This window comes from Saccostrea cucullata, unplaced genomic scaffold, assembly GCF_032062105.1.
Source record: "Saccostrea cucullata isolate Sc308-1 unplaced genomic scaffold, CSIRO_AGI_Scuc_v1 ctg1069, whole genome shotgun sequence".
Classification (NCBI taxonomy): domain Eukaryota; kingdom Metazoa; phylum Mollusca; class Bivalvia; order Ostreida; family Ostreidae; genus Saccostrea; species Saccostrea cuccullata.
In genome coordinates this window covers 64140-83362 of record NW_026924431.1, presented here as the reverse complement: position 1 = coordinate 83362, position 19223 = coordinate 64140, and the positions used below count along the sequence as shown (strand labels likewise).

Genomic DNA, 19223 nt, shown 5'->3' with positions numbered 1-19223 from the left:
ATTTGCTCCCGGTGAAATTTGGCTAGACTCAGCAATTATTGAATTTTCGACTTCAAAGTAAATGAAAAATGTGAAGATATGTTATTCACAGTTTTGATTAGTATTTTAATAAAAATAAATTACGTTGTTATCAAAACTATTTGATAAATCACATTTAAATTATTGTTTTATCAACTTTGAGTTCTGAAAACATCAGAAATACATGTACTTTTTTAAAAACATATTTTTTGTTATCACAGATTTGTGAAGTGAAATTACTTTCTTGTATAATGTCTTGTAATACATTTACATTTTTGCTTTGTAAGGTAACAAAGAAGAATTTATACATGTATGCATATATATTTTTTCTAGATAGGCAGGACCTACATCAAGACTTTTTTTCCATATTTTTCAGAAGTTAACAGATTTTGTAAACGAATGTTTAAGACTAGCAGACATGAACCAGATGAGTTCTATTGCCTTCCCCGCCCTAGGTACAGGCAGACTGGGCTATCCACCAGAACAAGCTGCCAAGACCATGTTCAGATGTTGTAGAGAATTCCACAGTAGAAATAGAGACACCAGTCTGAAGGAAATATTATTTGTGATTTTCTACAAAGACGCAGACATTCTTGAGGTAAACAACAACTTTTACAACATCTTCAACATCCAAGTGTTTGGCTTAAAGTACCGGTATTTCCTTTGTACAACAGGATTGATTAAAACATATTATTTACATGTATGTTAGCATGAAATTTAATGGTTAAATTGCTTTTGAATCAGGCATTCAGAAAAGAAAGTGAAAGTGGAGGTGCGGAGACAGGTCGTCCTGACTACAACAGACACAGGAGAGAGAGAATGCCATCCTCCGGTGAATTATAATGAATTGAAAAAGATTTTACTTAAAAACTGGTTTATGTAATGAAAAAAGTCTCAGTGGAAGACATTTAATTAAATGAAGAATCATGTTTACTTTTAGATGCAGGGAGTGGTGATGGAAGGAGGAAAATAAATAAACTGAACGTAGAGGTCAGACAAGGGGACATAACTAAGGAGAGAACTGACGCCATTGTTAACAGTATAACAGGAAGTCTGGATTTAACTAAAGGTATGTGATTTATCTATGTTTGAGTCAGACTCATTTCATAAAAACTCTTTGTAGATTCTTTATGTATATGAGGATATAATTATTGTGTTATTTCATGTGAAGCACCACTGGCAAAATAAAGTATCTTATAGGTTTATTTTTTCTGAATTCAGTGTAAAATCTCTAGATTAACCATACATTTGTCAATTATTGTTTTCACAATTTGACATCTAAAACCCATTTCATGATATTAAATACTAATGTGAAATAAGTAATAAACAGTATAGCAAAGTGAAAACCAGAAAGCTCCCACCCATCTGTTTCGAGATGATTGTATAATTATGTCTCTGAGTATTTTGTAGGTGCTGCCTCTAAAGCCATTCTAAATGCAGCTGGAGACAGAATACTGACTGAATGTAACAGGGGAGGTATGTATAAAGCATAAGCCACACTATTATTTATACTTTCAAGAAATATTTTTGAAGTCTTCAGGGTCAAGATAAACAACAACGAAAAGTGATTATAAAATAAGTGACATATCTCAAAATAACCTATAAACAATGCAAATCAGTGAGCAGTGCATAAAACATAACATCTGAAAAATTCAGAGATGGGATCGGGTGCCTTGGAGAAGCAAGCATCTTCTGTCTACTGGTTTGTACAAGTCTTAAGCTGTATGCACTGACATGTAGACTGAATAATCTATTATCAAATGCAGTATTAAAAAAAAGGTTTTATAGATTAGATTGCTTTGAAAAGTTTAGAATTCTTGGTACTTTCTTTGTCTCTTAATTGTGAGAGATATAGGCTGTAACCTTCCTCCCCCCCCCTCCAAAAAAAAAAATATAAATAAACAGAAGATATCTGGTTAAGTGTTACCATATTGTCATTTTGTTTTGCAAAATATATCCTTAGCACATAAGTTTTTTTTTCTATTATGTTTAAAGCAACATATTTTTTTTTTACATTGGGCAAGATTATATATATAGTTATAATTTAAGTTGAGTACTAAGTGTACCATAGATAAACAGGAATGGGGTGTTTTGTGTTGTAGCCCAGTCTTTCTCATCAGAAGGCTATGTTGTTACCTCAGGAGGGAGGATGGGTTGTAAGTACATCATTCATGTGAAGGCTCAAAGATCAGCTGAGGAATGGGAGCGGATGGTGGCCAAGGCACTGGCTCATGCTGATAAGACAGGGTGTAGGTCCATATCCTTCCCAGCTCTAGGAACAGGTGAGAGAGAGAGAGAGTCTATCTTGCATCCTTCATTTAAGAGTCACTGATAAAAGCAGGAAATTTCTAGGGATATACAGATTTAGGGGCCTGGGTTTGAATCCAGGTCTTCTCCTGTCCCGTTTCAACTACATTGAGATGCTACACCACTGTGACAATCTACTGTAACCTCTATTTTTTCCAGGAGTGAGAAACAGTGATCCTGCAGATATTGCCAAACACATGTTTAAAGCCATGAGGAAGTTTTCACCAGAGAATCTGGAGACAGTGCGGGTGATTGTTTTCCAGAGAGACATGGTGTCAGTATTCCAGTCCTCACTGGATAATCTCCCCCAAGGAGCTTTCACACAGTTGAAGGATTATGTCACTGGAAAAATCAAAGGTATCACAAGATTTAAAGATATTAAATGTTATAGGAAAAAGATTGTATAAAATAAAAGCAAAAGGCAAAATATATTTTTTAGAGAAACATTATGAAAAGTTATTCTGTTTAATTATACTGACACGCAGAAGAAAGGCAACACCTTACTTTAGGGGAAATAATTATGTAAAGTAAAGAATTTTGTATCTAAAAAATAAGAATATCTTCAATTTGGTAAACATTAGTAATTTAACGGTTGAACAATTTCCATCCAATAACCGGAAGTCAAGTTTCAGTCTGCTTAACAGAAATCAAAAAATGCATGTTTAACAAAACATTTGGCAATATTATGGAGTTTAAAGGGTTTTTTTACTGTTCATCATAAGTAATGTGGCAATATTTCAAAAAATAAACTCTCCTTTCCTTTCCCGTTACGATGCTAAGGCTACTTGAAAATGGCTTATGTACGCATTTCCATTGCTCTAGCTGGAAAATTTCAATGTAAAAGTGATGGAGAGTTGCTGATGCGAAATTTCACTACATTACACCTCAAATGGGTCTTGCGTATCATATGCATTAAGGACAGTCATTGTACCGGAAGTCCAAGGGTGGCTACACTGCTCTAAGTTAGAGAAAATTAGACCTAATCATCTGAAAAAGGGGCATTTAAAATGGCAAAGAATAATTCCTTCGCTCAGATCTCGATATTATTGAACCTATTGTATTGTAGAGATTGAGCAGCAATTGTTGTTTAAGGCAGTCTTGCACGTTTTACTTGAATGGCTGGGAGGGGGGTGTTTTAACAGTCATATTTTACTTAGTAAAGTAAACAGATAAACATTTAACATTTTTATCAAATCTCTGATGTTCTGAAGAGTGAGTGTAGCCTTACTTTATTCGCTTTTGAAAATCATAAGATAAAAGAAGCAAACATTTTTAGATTACTGCTTTTTACGTTTCTTTTGCGTGTCAGGACAGAAATGCTTATTTTTATAGCAAGAAATACAGAGAAACCTGTCTAAATTGACATATGTGCAATCCATTTCTCTGTGAATTCTGACCTTTATTTTCCTTGTAATTTTACTATTTTCCATGCTTTTTGTTTACACTGTGTAATCTGACACTCTGTTACTTTAAAGAAAATTCACCAAAGCATGCCATATGAGACAGGTTACACTTTTAATTATATTCAATATATACATGTATATAATAATAGAAACTGCTTTGGCAATAAGTATATCATTTTTTGAATAACTGGTACATGTATCAATTTTTTTTAAGATGTCATTGGGTCAGATGAGGAAGAAGATGATAATAATACTAGCAGACCATGGCGTGGACATAACAATCATGGCCATGGATATAGAGGTCAAGGACATGGTCAAGGTCACAATGATGAAAGGATTACTTTCCTGATTCTCTCTAACTGTAAAGAAAACATCAATAAAGCCAAAATTAACTTGGAAAGAATACTTAAGAGTGAATTTGAAAGGAAAGAAATTGATGTGTCAAAATACACATTTAGTAATAGCCAGGTAAGGGCAGATAATCAGCAAAACAATATGCTACTTGTCTTAATATATGTGTTAACATGTCTTCTATGCAAATTTATTATAACAACACTTAAAAGAACAAAATCAAAGCTTTTGAATTTTACAAAATATTAATGTTTGAGAAAATGATCGTGCAATTATAGTTTGGAGTCAAATATGTTTTAAGAATTGCATGAATTCAACATTATTATATAATATTCACATCCACCAAATATTTTCTCCTTTATTTCTTAAGAAAACCCATTGCGTTAATCACTGCATGAACTACATTAGGCATGTCACCTGTACAGATTTCTTGATCAGTGGCCGTTCCATCAATGAAACATATAAAGACGTATCATTAATACATTAAACTTTTTAATCCTTCTTTAAATGATTATTTAAACAGATATAAATATAAACAATAAAATGTCTTTCTTTGTTTGTTATTACTGGAAAACGGTCGGAGTTATAATTGCAGAAAAAATTTACATAACCGGCTTATGCGGGTTATGTATTTTTTCTGCAACAGCTGCTTCCATTAATTCCAGTAATAACAAACAAAGAAAGCATTTTATTGTTTAAGTGAATAGTCTTGAATAAAAATAAAACTTAGCAATACTGTATGTATTGGTAGAGGAAATTGCCAAAAGTATTACAAAAGAGGAGTTGTTTTAAATTATTAAACCAGAAGAATTGTTTTGTAGATTGACGAAATTAAAAGACTCGCAAAAGACACTAAAATCATAGTCAAAGAAGGAAAAATTGAACTGCAGGGAACAACAGCAAATGTAAATGAAGCAGCTGTAGCTATTTATCAATATCTACATGAGGTCAAGGACAAAGAGAGTGCTAAAACAGTCCAGAAATACGTAAAATGGCAGTATGAAGTCTCAACTGATAAATGGTCAACGTTTAGAGACGATGTCAACTTGCAGATAGAGAATGCGCACCAGGCCAGAAAGGATTCCTGTACCGTTAAAGACAACAGAGGAACTGAATATGTTATTGACTTTAAAAAGATGGAGGAGTATGAGAAAAATAATTATAAGAAAAAGTACAAGATAAAACGAGTAGATAAAGGTAAGGATTAGAAGAATGTTGTATTGTTACGTACTTATTTTAGCAGTTATCATAGCTTTTTGAGGTAATTTATTGCAGTTAATTAAAATATATGAAAATTAATAAATTCTTGCATTGATTGATAAATATACATATAGGAGCAGCTTTTATCCAAATGCATTTACATTGTATATTATACATGAATAGTTTACAATAAGTTTTTTTATACCCCCCGCAAACGAAGTTTAGGGGGGGTATATTGGAATCACCATGTCCGTCTGTCCGTCTGTCTGTCTGTCTGTAGACGAGATTTTGTCCGGACCATTACTCAGAAACTATTGGAAGGATTTGTCTGAAAATTTGTACACATATTATTCACCATATGAAGTTGTGCACCTGATATTTTCATCTTGATTGGATTATTATTTTGAATTTTACAGGTGTTTTTTCATTTTTATTTTGTGGTTTTGTCTGGACCGTTTCTCAGAAACTATTGCAAGGATTAATCTGAAAATTTGTACACTTATTATTCACCATATGAAGGTGTGCACCTGGAATTTTCAACTCTTTTTGTTAATTTTTTTGCATTTTACAGGTTTTATTTTTTATTTTAATTGACTTGTTCATTTTGGGTTCATGTATAAGGTTTGAGATATAGAATCTAGAATATCTGTTGAAAAATACTACAGCTTAAAACTACTCATAAAAACGTAAAAAAAGAAACATCATAAAGTGTTAAAAACAGTTTTTACATTGCACAGAAGATAATGTAATTTTATTTATCTCTTGGGAATAATGACTGGACATGCATCCAGTTAAAGATAAATTAATGAGTTTGGTGTTGGAAGTTGTTAAGGCATATCTCTTATCAAGTGTGTGTGTTATCTATCTCCAGGGAATAAGGCACAAGAATTAAAGATCTCTCTTCTCTTATTCTCTTAATTGTAATTTATTGTCTGTCAAAGCACTTCATTACTGGATGATCAGCTCTTTATTTTCAAAATGCATTTCAAATTGATATATCAAGATTAATTTGATTTTGTATAATGGTTTTTTTTCCAACAATCAGTTTGCAGAGTTACATAATACATAATTGCAATATATTTTTTTAATGCAGTAATAAAAAAAAATAAAATGAAAAAATTAAAACAAAATGTTACAATGGAATTACAATGTATTAGTTTTGATGTTTCATTTGGTTGCACCTTTGTTTCATTCATTAAGAAATATGATGAGCAATTGTATTTCACTGCAAATTTTTGTAAGTAAATTGTGAACACCTCTAGATCCATAAAGTATTTTTGAATTGGCACCTTCTCTGAAAAACCCAGCGGGGGGTATTTGTCCCTAATGGACAGTTCTAGTTAATTTTTTGTTCGAGATAAAACTACAAAATAGTAAAAAAATACTTTTTTTTAAAGCTCTTCTTAGCCAAAGGCTGTATAAACTTTTTAGAATATGGGCCATAACTCAAGGACCCCTTGGCCAATCAGCACCAAATTTTTTGCAGGGTATCCTTGGCCCAAGGGCTATCCTTTCTACTAAAATAAGGGTTAGTACCCTTAAACAAGAGGAGAAAATCAGGAAAACAAAACCAAAAGTACTGGTTGCTAAAAAATCTTCTTCTCTTCTCCCTAACCAATAGGCAGATTTTCACCAAACGTACATACAAGGATCAGGATATGTTGAAGATTAAAATTTGTACGGGGAATTACCCTGGGGCAAAGGGCGTGGTTTCAAGGTCACTTCAAAGTTGACCTAAATTTACAATTAATAAAAATGTGTATATTTTGCCTACCATAAGGACTAGGATCATCAAATCTTGTAAGTTGATGCATCTTACGACTCCACATCATGTTAACTCAAAAGTTGGTCACAGCTACTTACTTTTTAAATTTTGCAGGGATTTATTTTCAAATTGATTTGAAGGCATATTTTGGACACTTTAAGGCCTATGATCATCAAACTTTGTCAGTTTATGCTTCTTGGGTCCTCAAACAACGTCAGCTTAAAAAGTAGGTCACCGTGACCTACTTTTTGAACTTAATGACATATCCTTTAAAGACATTAAATCCCATTATTTCAGACACAGGGAGGTTTAGAATAATCAAATCTTGTCTTTGATGCATCTTGGGACCTTAAAACATATTAATGAAAAAGTGGGTCACTATGACCTACTTTTTGAATTTTGTTGACATTTGTTTTCAAATTTTTCAAAACACATAATTTGATTACCTTCAGACCTACGATCATCAAACTTGGTCAGTAGATGCATGTTTAATCTTTAAAAATTGTCGACCTAAAAATGAAGGTCACAAAGACCTACTTTCGACATTTTATCGCTATATTTAAGTATCTTAGGTATTTATTGGCTTAGAATCATCAAACTTTGTGAATTGATGCATATTTAGTTTTTGGAAAGTGACGACCAAAAAATAGGTCAAGTTGACCTACTTTTGACATTTTATGGCTTTATTAAAGTATATCCGGTACTTATAGGCTTAGAATCTTCAAACTTTGTCAGTTGAGGCATCTTGGGTTTTCGGAGATTGTCGACCAAAAAGTAGGTCACAGCGACCTACTTTTGACATTTTATGGCTATATTTAAGTATCTCAGGCACTTATTGGCTAAGAATCATCAAACTTTGTCAGTTGAGGCATCTTGGGTTTTCGGAGAGTGACGACCAAAAAGTAGATCATGATGACCTACTTCTGACATTTTGTAGCTATAATAAAGTATCTCTTGTACTTACTGACCTAAAATCATCAGACTTTGTCAGTTTATGCATCTTAGCTTTTTGGGGAATTTCGACCAAAAAGTGGGTCATGGTGACCTACTTTTGAATATCTCAGGTATGTAATAGCTTAGAATCATCAAACTTTGTCAGTTTAGGCACCTTGGGTTTTCGGAGAATGCCAACCAAAAAGTATGTCACCGTGACCTACTTTTGACATTTTATGGCTAAATTTATTTATATCTGGTACTGTAATATCTTCTGTCTTAACTGGCTAAATATTACCAAACTTTGTAAGTCAATGCATTTTGGGTCTTATGATGCTAAGAGAGTTGGAGGCTTCTTATAGAAGTGATAGATTGTACAATTTATCAGAAGAGCGATTCAAGGCCCTTGGGCCTCTTGTTACTTAAAGCTACATGTATTGTACAAACAATTTTTTAAAGTGAATTATGAAAAGTAAATAAATTACTAGAAATTAAGGGAAATACACATACACTGTACTTTGATTTATTTTGATATTAAGGTGCTTCCTCTGTTGGGCTGCCAGCCAAATGGGTTCCTATGAAGAATCACCAGACAATGGTTGAGATCACCTTAAAACCTGGGGATAATGAGTACAAGCAGGTCTTGTCAAAGTTTAACGCCTCTAGTCAAGGATCTGTGTCAGTATCAGAGGTAGGAAATGCATAAGATTTTCTGCTTAATTAAAGGCTTATATTTTGCTAATAAAATGACATCTTGCTTTGAGTACCGTATATACTCGCCTATAAGTCGGTTTTTTGGGAGTTAATCTCTGGTCTAAAACTCATTGTCCGACTTATAGGCGAGCTATCAAAAGTAAGGTTTTATATGAGATCAGTCCATCTGAAATGAAAGCTTATTAAATACAACCGACTTATAGGCGGACCGACTTATAGGCGAGTATATACGGTAGTCAACTCCTCATACTCTTCTCATTGAAAATTATAAAGAGTAAGCATTGGTGAATTCAAATAAATTTATCATAATATTCCCTTACTTAAGGACATACTATCTGGCTTGTTTGCTTTAGATGTGTTTTACTATACAGATTGGCAAAAAAAAATCATCAAGTATTGCAACACACATTTTATATATTCATTTCATCAAATGCATGGTTGCTTAATGTGTGTTTTACTGTAGATATTGGCAAATAATATTACCAACTGAAGTTTTGCATTACACATTTAAATTATTTTACTTATAACAAATACATATACATGTACAAGCATATCTGATGCCAGTGAACTGTATAATCTTAACATGTAAAACATATTGCATATTATTGTTTATTTAGGTCTGATGTCTAAATTGATATGGCAACCTATACATTATTTGCAATGAATTAAAAATTTAAAGTATATTAAATGAAAACAAATGCAGTTTTTGTACTTTGAACCATTAGAATTGTGAGGGTTGAAAGAATTTAAGTGAAAAACTAAGCAAATTGTATTTTACAGTAACTGTTTTGTGTTTTTATCGTACATGAAATAGAAATTATACAGGAAGCTGAAGACTCAGTTATCTGCTTCGTACGAGATTTCAGACATAGTAGAGGTTGGATTTCAATTCAATTAAAGAATGATATCTTGTGCATATAAACAATTACTAAATTCTCACATTATTAAAACAACTCCATACAGCATTGATGAGGAAATATTTCCATTTCGAATTTTTTTTCTCTGTGATAACTCTTTGAAAGTTGTGGAGTTTATTTCTTGATAATTCTGCCGGAATGTAAATTAGGCAGGTTGATAGGTCATGAGCTAAGGAGGCCTAATATGCATGCAAATCTTGTGTGCATCTGTCTCTGTGTCTGATGCTAAGGAGGCCAAATATGCATGTAAATCTCGTGCGGCTGCCTGTATGTTTGACTTCAATGGACGAGGACTATTGAAATTGTCATGGAAGTCCTTTTGTAATTTAAGTCTATGTAATACATTTTTAAGTTGAAATCAACAATTTTATTTCACAATGAAATGGAAATATAAGTAATCACTGTCTAGTTAGTATAGTATGCCAGGAACATCAATGCTAGTGGGAAACATGGCATTGGGATAATTTATGCATAACGGGCTTCGCTCGTTATGCAAATTATCCCATGTTTCCCCCAAGCTTTGATGTCCCTGGCAAACTATACTAACTGGACAGTGATTCTTTAAATATGTATGATCATGTATACAATGATTACAGTCAAACCTTGTTATCTCAAACTCAATGGGACCCAAATAAAATCTGCTAATAATTTGAGATATTCAGTTGAGGGTAAAATACTTAAAAAATAAGTTGTTGGGATTTTCATATTACGGAAACATATCAATGGTACTATAGATGTACTTTTTTTCATTTGGAATGTTAATTTCTGTTTATTCCGCAGGTAGAAAATCATGCTAATTTCTTAGAATGTCACTACATGTCTTAAATGCACATTATGCTTGGACAAATTTCTGCAGAAAAATTGTGACGGAACACATAGAGTAAATTTATACCACATGGAAAAAAGTGCCTCTAGACTATTTGAGATAAAAGTGCTTGAGATACCAAAGTTAAACTGTAGCTCACTGTGATCTCGCAAAGGTTCTTGTGGGTCTTGTTCTGATCACTTTCTGTCTATCATCTGTCCATTGTCCTCTTCTTATTGTTTTAACAGAATTTCTAGGCTTTAATCAACTAAAAAAAAAACACAACTAATGGTATGTTGCAACCACTATTGAAATAACAACCACTATTGAAATAATTATATTAATAATGGTTGAGAGTGCATTTCAGTAGCAAACATAGTTAGTAACCACTATTGAAATATGACCACTATTGAAATAATTATTTCAATAGTGGTCATTCTTTCAATAGTGGTTGCAACACTGGTATTCAAACCGCTGTACCTTAGTTTGACATCAGCCCCTCAGAGTGGGGGGGGGGGGGGTATTATAAATTTGCTAGAATATAATACATGTAATACATTTATTTAAAAAATACACTTGTCCGATAATTTTAGGTTCTGCTCCTTCAAAATGTTAGACAATCTTTTACATGTGAAAAAATCTAACTTGTTAAAGTTTTTGATTTATGAGTATGTATTTTTATAATTCCATCTTTAAATTGAGTTAAAAAGCAGGTTTGTGAGGGGAAAATTATACAAAATCTTATGTTTACAAAACCTTTTTATTTAACGAAATTTGATAAATATGTATTTTGCTATTTAAAATATGTTTGTAAATATATCTGAAGATTATGCAAAAGATACCAGTTGAAAATGCATTGAATAAAATGATTTTTATTTTCAAATTAGGTTTTAGGTTTGTATGCAGTTTTTAACTCAATATGTGCCTGCGGTTTATGGATGTATGAATCTTGATATGCATGAAACAAATGCAATTCATAAATCTTTTTATTTTAAAAACTTATACGTACTTATCAGTTACACAATACATGTTCTTATTTTTACATTGTACAGACATGGTGTAAACCAAATTCCATGTTCTCATAATAACATAAAAGTTACAAAGCTTTGACAATGATCAAATTTTCTCAAGGAATTTTTTCTGAATTGAAAATAATTTGCATCATGATATTGCGTTAATAGAAAATCAATTTATCATTTTAGATACGGAGAGTGCAAAACCCATATCTGTATCAGCAGTATGCGGCAAAGAGGAAGGAAATTCAAGTAAAAAATGGGAAAGATCCTGAGCAATGGTTGTGGCATGGAACCTACCCAGAAACTGTAGACAAAGTCATTAATAATGGATTTAATAGAAGCTACTGTGGGCGACATGGTAAGTATAGTTAATCAGTTAATAGTGAATTAGTCGTCGGATCTGCTGAACATGCAAACTTTTAAACCAATCATGACTAGGGAAATAACAATCATAAAGGTATATGTACATGGTTAAAATTAACATATATAAATACAAATGAGAGAAACATTCAACTAAAATGGATGACAAAAATTTCATATATTTGAAGCACATTTTAAAAACTATGAGCTGATTCAGAGAATCTGTGTTCCCTGCTTAAGGAAAAAGAAGATGTGATTGTGAAACACAAAAGCCCCCGTATGGCAACATATCTAAGGTTAAGTTTTCTCAAATGCAGTTAAAATATGTTGGTACATGTACCTAAAGTAAGACTTTTCACAAGAAATACAAATGTGGAATATAAAATCCAAGCACATCCTGTTAAAAGGTTATGACCAAGGTTAACGTTTTTAGCTCACCTGAGCTGAAAGCTCAAGTGAGCTTTTCTGATTACATTTTGTCTGGTGTCCGTCTGTCTAGCTGTCCGTCTGTCTGTAAACTGTTCACATTTTTTGGCTTCTTCTCAAGAACCGCTGGGTCAATTTCAACCAAACTTGCCACAAAGTATCCTTGGGTGAAGGGAATTCAAGTTTGTTCAAATAAAGGGCCCTGCCCCCATTCAAGGGGAGAGTATTGGAAATAAATGAAAATTTGGTGGCATATTTCAAAAATTTTCTTCTCAAGAACCGCTGTGCCAGGAAAGATGAAACTTATGGAGAAACATCCACAGGTAGTGTAGTTAATGGCTGACCAAAATTTTACATACAAATATATAGAAAAATTCTTTAAAAATCTTCTCAAGAATGACAAAGCCAAAATTCATCATGTTTACATGGAAGCATGCTCAGGTAGTGTAGTTTCAAGTTTGTTCAAATCATGACCCCCTGGGGTAGGGCGGGACCAAAATGGCCGACCAAAGTTTTACATAGAAATATATAGGAAAATTCTTTAAAAATCATTTTCTAAAAAATAGCATATCCATGATTGGTCATGGGACTACTTTTGGATGTAAACTTTACAATAAAAAAGCCTTTTCTACTTTTCCTACCCTTAATGCTCAGGTGAGTGATGTGGCCCATGGGCCTCTTGTGAAAGATAGGACAAACTCCAGGGTCAAAGTCAAAGGGTCAAGGTTGTTGGTTTATATAAAAGGCCTTGACTCAAAGATTACATATAGGAAGTATGAAAGCGTAAGCTCTTGCCATCCAAAACTTATGGCCAAGGTTAAAGTATTAAAAAGTAGGTCAAACTCCAAGATCATAGGGTCAAAGTTATTGAAATTCATCGAAAGATCTTGTCACAAGGATTACATCTGTGAAGTATGAAAGCTTTAGCCCTTACTACTGTTTTTACTATTTGTACAGGTACATCATATGGTGCTGGTGTCTACTTTGCTGTGAATGCTTCCTACTCCCTCGGTTATTGTAAAGCTGACTCTAACGGACACAAACACATGTTCTCCGTCCAAGTCGCCACTGGCGATGCTTGTAGAGGAAATGGTGCCATGAATGTACTGCCACCAAAAGCAGGTGCAGGAAGTCATGTGACTTACGATTCTGCTTCCGATAATCCTAGCAATCCTGTGATGTACGTGATATTTCATGACAGTCAAGCCTACCCGGCTTATCATATAATCTTCAGATAATCCAGAAGGCTTTAATTTCTTATAGGTATACGGAAAACGCACAAAGTGCATGGATCGTTATGACATATCCAGTGCAATTACCATTGCAAATTTCAATTATTATAAATTATTTTCAATTATGTGTACTGTAATTGAAATCATAATAACATAAATGAAAAATATCATCAAGTAATAAAATGAGTTCTTAGAAAAATCACTATGTGCATTTAAGATACTTTATTGTAAATGATTGTACCCAGTGCATGTATATGAAATTTACAAGAAAGAAAGACGTTTTCATTTTATATCAAAAGGCACTATCAATTAAATAAAGTGGAACTGTATGGATTATAATCAATTGCCCATGTTTTAAAACTGCATTTATTTTTGCTAAAACTTTTAAAATTCAGAAGAGCTTATGGATTGACCAAATGTCTGTTTTCCATCTGTCCCTAAGCAGTTTTTCCTCCAAAATTCTTTTTCTTTCATTAAAATATTTTGACAAATGTTATTTAAGGGAAATGAGAAACAAGAAAATTAAGGAAAAGAGACTTCTGATTTCCTTAGTTCTGATATGATTGCAATTAAACTTGATACCCTAGACTTGACTATGTGAAGATATAGTATATAAAAATTAATGATTGTTTTTGTCATGCTTTTAAAAAAGGAAATAAAATTTTTGGTAAATCCTTCGAATTGCCAAACTTTTTTCAAGTTTTGGTGCCTTTTATTTAAACTTGATGTCATTGAAAAAAAAAAACATAGGTCTTTACACCTCAAAAAAGTTTAGTGAAGGGGCCATTTTTTCTACTTCACTGTGATAAATACAAATCAGTAGAGCTACAGTCTCATCAAAACCTCTGTGAAGGACATTCATTCTTTGATTTCGATTTTAAAACCAATTTTGCCTTGAGCATGTGATATTTTAGTGCAATTCTCTTTCTCTCTATACTAAATAACTGAAAAAATACACTTTTATATAAGTTTTATGTCAATCAGACCAACTTTAAAATAATGTTTCCTTGCCCTCTCCCGACTCAGGGTGAAAAAAAAAATCAGATCGGTAATGAGAATTTTTTTTACAAAAGTTTTAAATCAAATTCAAATGCTGAATTTTCAATATCTATTTTCATGAATGCTTTGAAAAATAGGCCTAATTGCTTCCTGAAGGAAAAAAAAAGTTTTGCGTCAGGCATGCAATTTTTGTCGGGAGAGGACAACCAAACGTTTTTTTTTAAATGACCTCTTGTACACAGGTACTCGTGGACAGAATTATCCCTAACTCACCCCCTTTTTTTCAATACTAAAAAAATCTGATTTTTTAAAATAAAATCACAGAAATATATATCATTTGTAATTTCTATTCACAGTCGTTTCACGTACATAGATAAAAAAACGACTGTGAATTGCATATGATTGATATATTTCTTGATTTTCAGATAGAAACATATTGGATTAAGTTGTCAGAGATTAGAATTGAAGAAAAAAATATTAGATTTCTTTTTAATATTTGAAAATAAAAAGGGTTGGGGGGGGGTATGGATGATCCTGTCCACGAGCATCTGTGCTCCTGTATTATTGTGTATTGTAGATTTATTTTTGTTGAAATATGTTTTAGTTTGAAAAAAAAATTTGTTATTGTTTATGAACTGACAAAACACTAGTATAAAGCGTAGCATCAAAGTGTATTTTCATAGTCTCTCTCTTATCTTAAATTGATACCCGGTATCTACAGAGCTGCTGGACATGTACGTACATGTGTAGACATCTCAATCACAAAACAAGGCAAGTTTAACCCTTTCGACGCCGAATAACGTTACGTCTATAACGTCATGAATGCCATACTATGACGTCAATCCGGACGTCAAACAATTGCTTCAGAAAAAAGCATCAAATTGGTTATAAAACGAGCACCTGTATAACCAAGATAATAGGATGTTCCATGTTGACTTGGAAAATGCATGCTATATATTTATGTTATATTAATTTATACATTTTTTATACCAATAATTTTTTTTAATTGGCGTAAAATAAAATTTAAAAAATATTTATGTCTGTAGCTAGCATACTCAAGATAAGTCTTTAAAAACTTTTTCATATTTTCAAATAATATATTGAAATTCTGATATTTGTTATAAGTGTATACTACAGTGTACACTGTCACATACTTATAATTTGAAATAAGAATATCAGTCAATATACAATTACAATATATGTAGTCACTAGTGTTTAAGTTGTTAAAACTTTTTTTTTGAATAACAAACTGATAACATATCCTCTCTGTAAACTCAATAAGTGCGTAACATTTGATTGACAGATATTGTTGAATAATTTACTTAATATACATGTATATTTGATTTTGCCACCGTCAACAAAGTTAATCAATGTGTTTAGCTAAATTGCTATAATACTCGTACTCTCTAATTTTTACGAACATAAAAAGATTTAGCTCCTAGTCCCATTCGTTTTAGTTAAGACAGCATTATGACAGACGCAAGCCCTGCTATAAATAGGTTCGAATTTATCTGTAATAAGAATATAAATATAGGTAATAAATAAATCCCGCTCTCTCTCTGTTAAACACACACACCATAATTAGATTAAATGCAAGGTAGTTTCATAGTGAGTAGAGTAATCGTTTGTTATATGTGTGTTCCAACTACGCCTCAAAATTGATCCTCGTGTGAAATTTCCTAAAGCATCCCTCTACACAGAGTCCGACCCTGCAGTCCTCACACCACCACTGAATTCTTGTCTTCCTGAATTCGCCTCCATGTCCCGCACAAACAGCACATCTCTTACGCTTACCATCTGGTATATTGGACAGAAAGTGCCTGTCGGACAATCTTGCCAAGGTTCTCTTTTGGACTGGTATCAAACGCAGCTGTCTGTTCCTACTACCCTGGCGAAATCCTCAAATAAGTTCTTGGCAAAGCTGCTGGTGAAACTTCAGATGATCCATTTTGTGTTGTACAATGAAGGAATCTCGGTAGCAAATATAGGCATTTACTACAAAGATATAAGATAAAATCATTTCGACTTCACGAAAATATTTTATAACAATTTACATTCCGAACAGCTTTAATCAAATATGTTTTATATACATGGAAGTGTATGTTAAAGCATATACCTGCTGCGGTTACAAGAGAGTGAAATAGGAGTTTTCTCCACATCTTTAAACTCTTGAACTGTGGCTCAAATTGGAGAATTAGTTGATCTCCGAGATCGACCCCTCCCATCGTAAGATTGTAGGTATCTATTATGGCAGAAATAGAAACTTCGCGACCCTTTCCATTTGTTGTTTGTATTTGCCTATAAATATGTAACACTTTTAAACTTGACTCTTCCTATAGTTTTATATTTTTAAAATATTTTAATAAACTAAAAATAAAAGTGTACAACCGGTATATATGTAGAAAAGCAAGCGAATTACATGTACATACATATGTTTTGATTTATGATGAGAAGCGATTACATGATGATAAATGTAACTTGGTGTAAAATACTATCGAAAGGCTGGCAACTAGTCATAGTTTTCGTTTAATTTCACTAACACCGAATTCTAAGAGGTAAAGGTAATATAAAAAGCTATTACAAACCCTATGAAAAAAAAATGTTTTCATCACTATTTAATTTCATTACAAACCAACAGAGCTACAGTCTCAAGAGATTCATTAAATTCAATACCTTGCAGAACCAGTAGTGGTCAACAAAGATACAACTCTCGGATTACTCTCCTGTCCGCCCACTGTAGAGCCATCACTCCAGCACGTGTCTTAACATTCATATCTCCTCTCTGCATTGCTGGGTTCTTAAAACTGGAAGGCATATCCTTTCGAGACTTGATAACTGTTCCTGTACTATGGGTGTTCTTGTCCAAGAGATCGTATACCAGTCTGGGTCTGGTGAAAAAACTGTCGAAAGTGACATGATGCTCTTTGTAGAAATAGGGTTCCATCAAGTCCATTACTGCCTGATAACCCTACAACATATACGAGTTCGCGTGATTTTCACTTAGTGTTCTTTTTTCGGTGTGTGTGAGTGGGGGGGTGGGTGTTGCACTCCCACGTTTTGATAAAAAAAAATGCTATGTAATTAATATACTATGGTATTAATTGATCTTATACTCTTTAGCTTGTAAATATGCACTCTGCTAAAAAAATCTTTTAGTTATTTTTTAAAATCACAAAGTCTTCTAAGCATTGAATTAATTGACAAATAAAAATTTGCCGCTGTTTGTTAAATTCCTCGAAATAAAATCACAGTTTAGCAAGATATACAAATAATAGAAAAGACGCGGAACAGAATATTTCGACTTGTCTTTGTTTTTTATTCATGGAAAAGATATTTCAAATCTACATAAGCCCGTGTAAATCAAATAGCGGAAAATCAGTTTCAAGTTCTCGCGGAAAAAGCATACCAGAGTACTCACGTAAATGCATGATGCTTGAGATTTGAAAACAAACATACAGAAAAGCAGGACCACCCCCATAAGTCAAGATCAGAGCACGTGACTTAACAAATAGCTCTACTTGTAGGATACTGCATTATCGCAGTGAAAATATACTTTTTTAATGAAATATCGTGTCAAATACTTTCTCAACAGTTACAATTATTATATTCTGTCAAAAGCACTTACTTGTCCGTTCGGACTGCGTCGCTCATTTCTCCTGCCTTTGTATACGTTAATGTGATGAGTGTACCCAGAAGTGGAGTCGGACAGCACCCAAAGTTTGATCCCCCATCTGTGTGCCTTCTTATTTGAGATGTATTGTTTGAGATGATGCCTTCCTTTAAAACCTACTATTCTTTTATCTACACAAACTTCCCGGTTAAGCCTTTGTTTGAAAAACAAAATAAAATCCTGACAGATGAATAAGTTTATGATTAAAAAATATGTGTTAACAGGAAGCTCTCATTTGCAGATTTTTACTGAATTCTTAAAAAGAAATTTTAAAAAAATTGACACATAAAAGGGGGGGGGGGTATTAAAGACAATAACCTGACTGCGTTTAACATCAACATTCTGTCGTTCAAAACTTTATATACGAGTACTTAGTATATTTATTCACCGACCCCAGGAGGATATTCAGTTATTTCACATTTAAATAATATATAAATATCATATATACCATGACAGAATATGAAGCATTTCTACCATAGAGGAACAAATCAAAGATGTACAATACAACAAGTAAGATATTCGTGAAAAATACAGGTTTTTAACATGTACGAAATATTCGAACGTCAGATATCTTTGGATCCACATATAGAAAATTACAACAATAATGGCAGCACAAAAAGGGCTGAATACTGAGATATATATAAAATTTTGTTCACATTATAATTTTTAACTTCGATTTGCTCATTTTCCTCGTGAGGAAAAAATTAAGATACATGTATCTATGTGTATATGTATTATATTGAAAACATACTTGTAATTTCGGCTGAAGGTTTCGTTGAAAAACTCAATGATTGGAGAAATTTTGTGAAGTGGATCATACCCAATTTCCCCAGGTTCTGCTGCCGTTGTGTTATCATTGCAATGGAGAAACTGCAGTATGGCTTGAAATCGATTTCTAGCCATGATTTGGGAAAAATTTGGAGTTTCCATTGACCAAGCACGTGTATTACTCTCCCAGTAAGATTCATATGTTGGTTTCTTCAGACACTACCCCCATGCTCAACATTATGCCCATAAAAGCCAACATCTCCTCTCGGGTTACGGGATACCAATCACGGAACCGTGAATGTGGACCTAAAATCATGGGGGCCTGCTTCTTCTTAATAT

At 33.0% G+C, this 19223-nt stretch overlaps 2 protein-coding genes across 2 annotated transcripts in view; one reads left to right on the top strand and one right to left on the bottom strand.

Annotated features, from left to right (window-relative positions):
• The window catches only part of LOC134266415 (protein mono-ADP-ribosyltransferase PARP14-like), a 29888-nt gene extending 14732 nt beyond the window's left edge, over positions 1–15156 (top strand). The window contains exons 14-25 of the mRNA XM_062748661.1: positions 395–616; positions 763–850; positions 959–1087; positions 1429–1494; positions 2121–2300; positions 2485–2682; positions 3943–4196; positions 4901–5276; positions 8517–8668; positions 9506–9568; positions 11616–11787; positions 13173–15156. Of these exons, the coding sequence (XP_062604645.1) occupies positions 395–616; positions 763–850; positions 959–1087; positions 1429–1494; positions 2121–2300; positions 2485–2682; positions 3943–4196; positions 4901–5276; positions 8517–8668; positions 9506–9568; positions 11616–11787; positions 13173–13453 (2181 nt within the window). The 3' untranslated portion in view covers positions 13454–15156. The remainder of the gene's footprint in view (positions 1–394; positions 617–762; positions 851–958; positions 1088–1428; positions 1495–2120; positions 2301–2484; positions 2683–3942; positions 4197–4900; positions 5277–8516; positions 8669–9505; positions 9569–11615; positions 11788–13172) is intronic.
• Positions 15157–17138: 1982 nt separating this feature from the next.
• LOC134266411 (piggyBac transposable element-derived protein 3-like) lies at positions 17139–19019 on the bottom strand. The gene is made up of 3 exons (XM_062748657.1): positions 18868–19019; positions 18072–18270; positions 17139–17414 (listed from the first exon to the last, which is right to left on the bottom strand). The coding sequence occupies exons 1-3, from the start codon at positions 19017–19019 to the stop codon at positions 17139–17141; spliced, it is 627 nt and encodes a 208-aa protein (XP_062604641.1).
• Between the last annotated feature and the right edge of the window lie 204 nt (positions 19020–19223).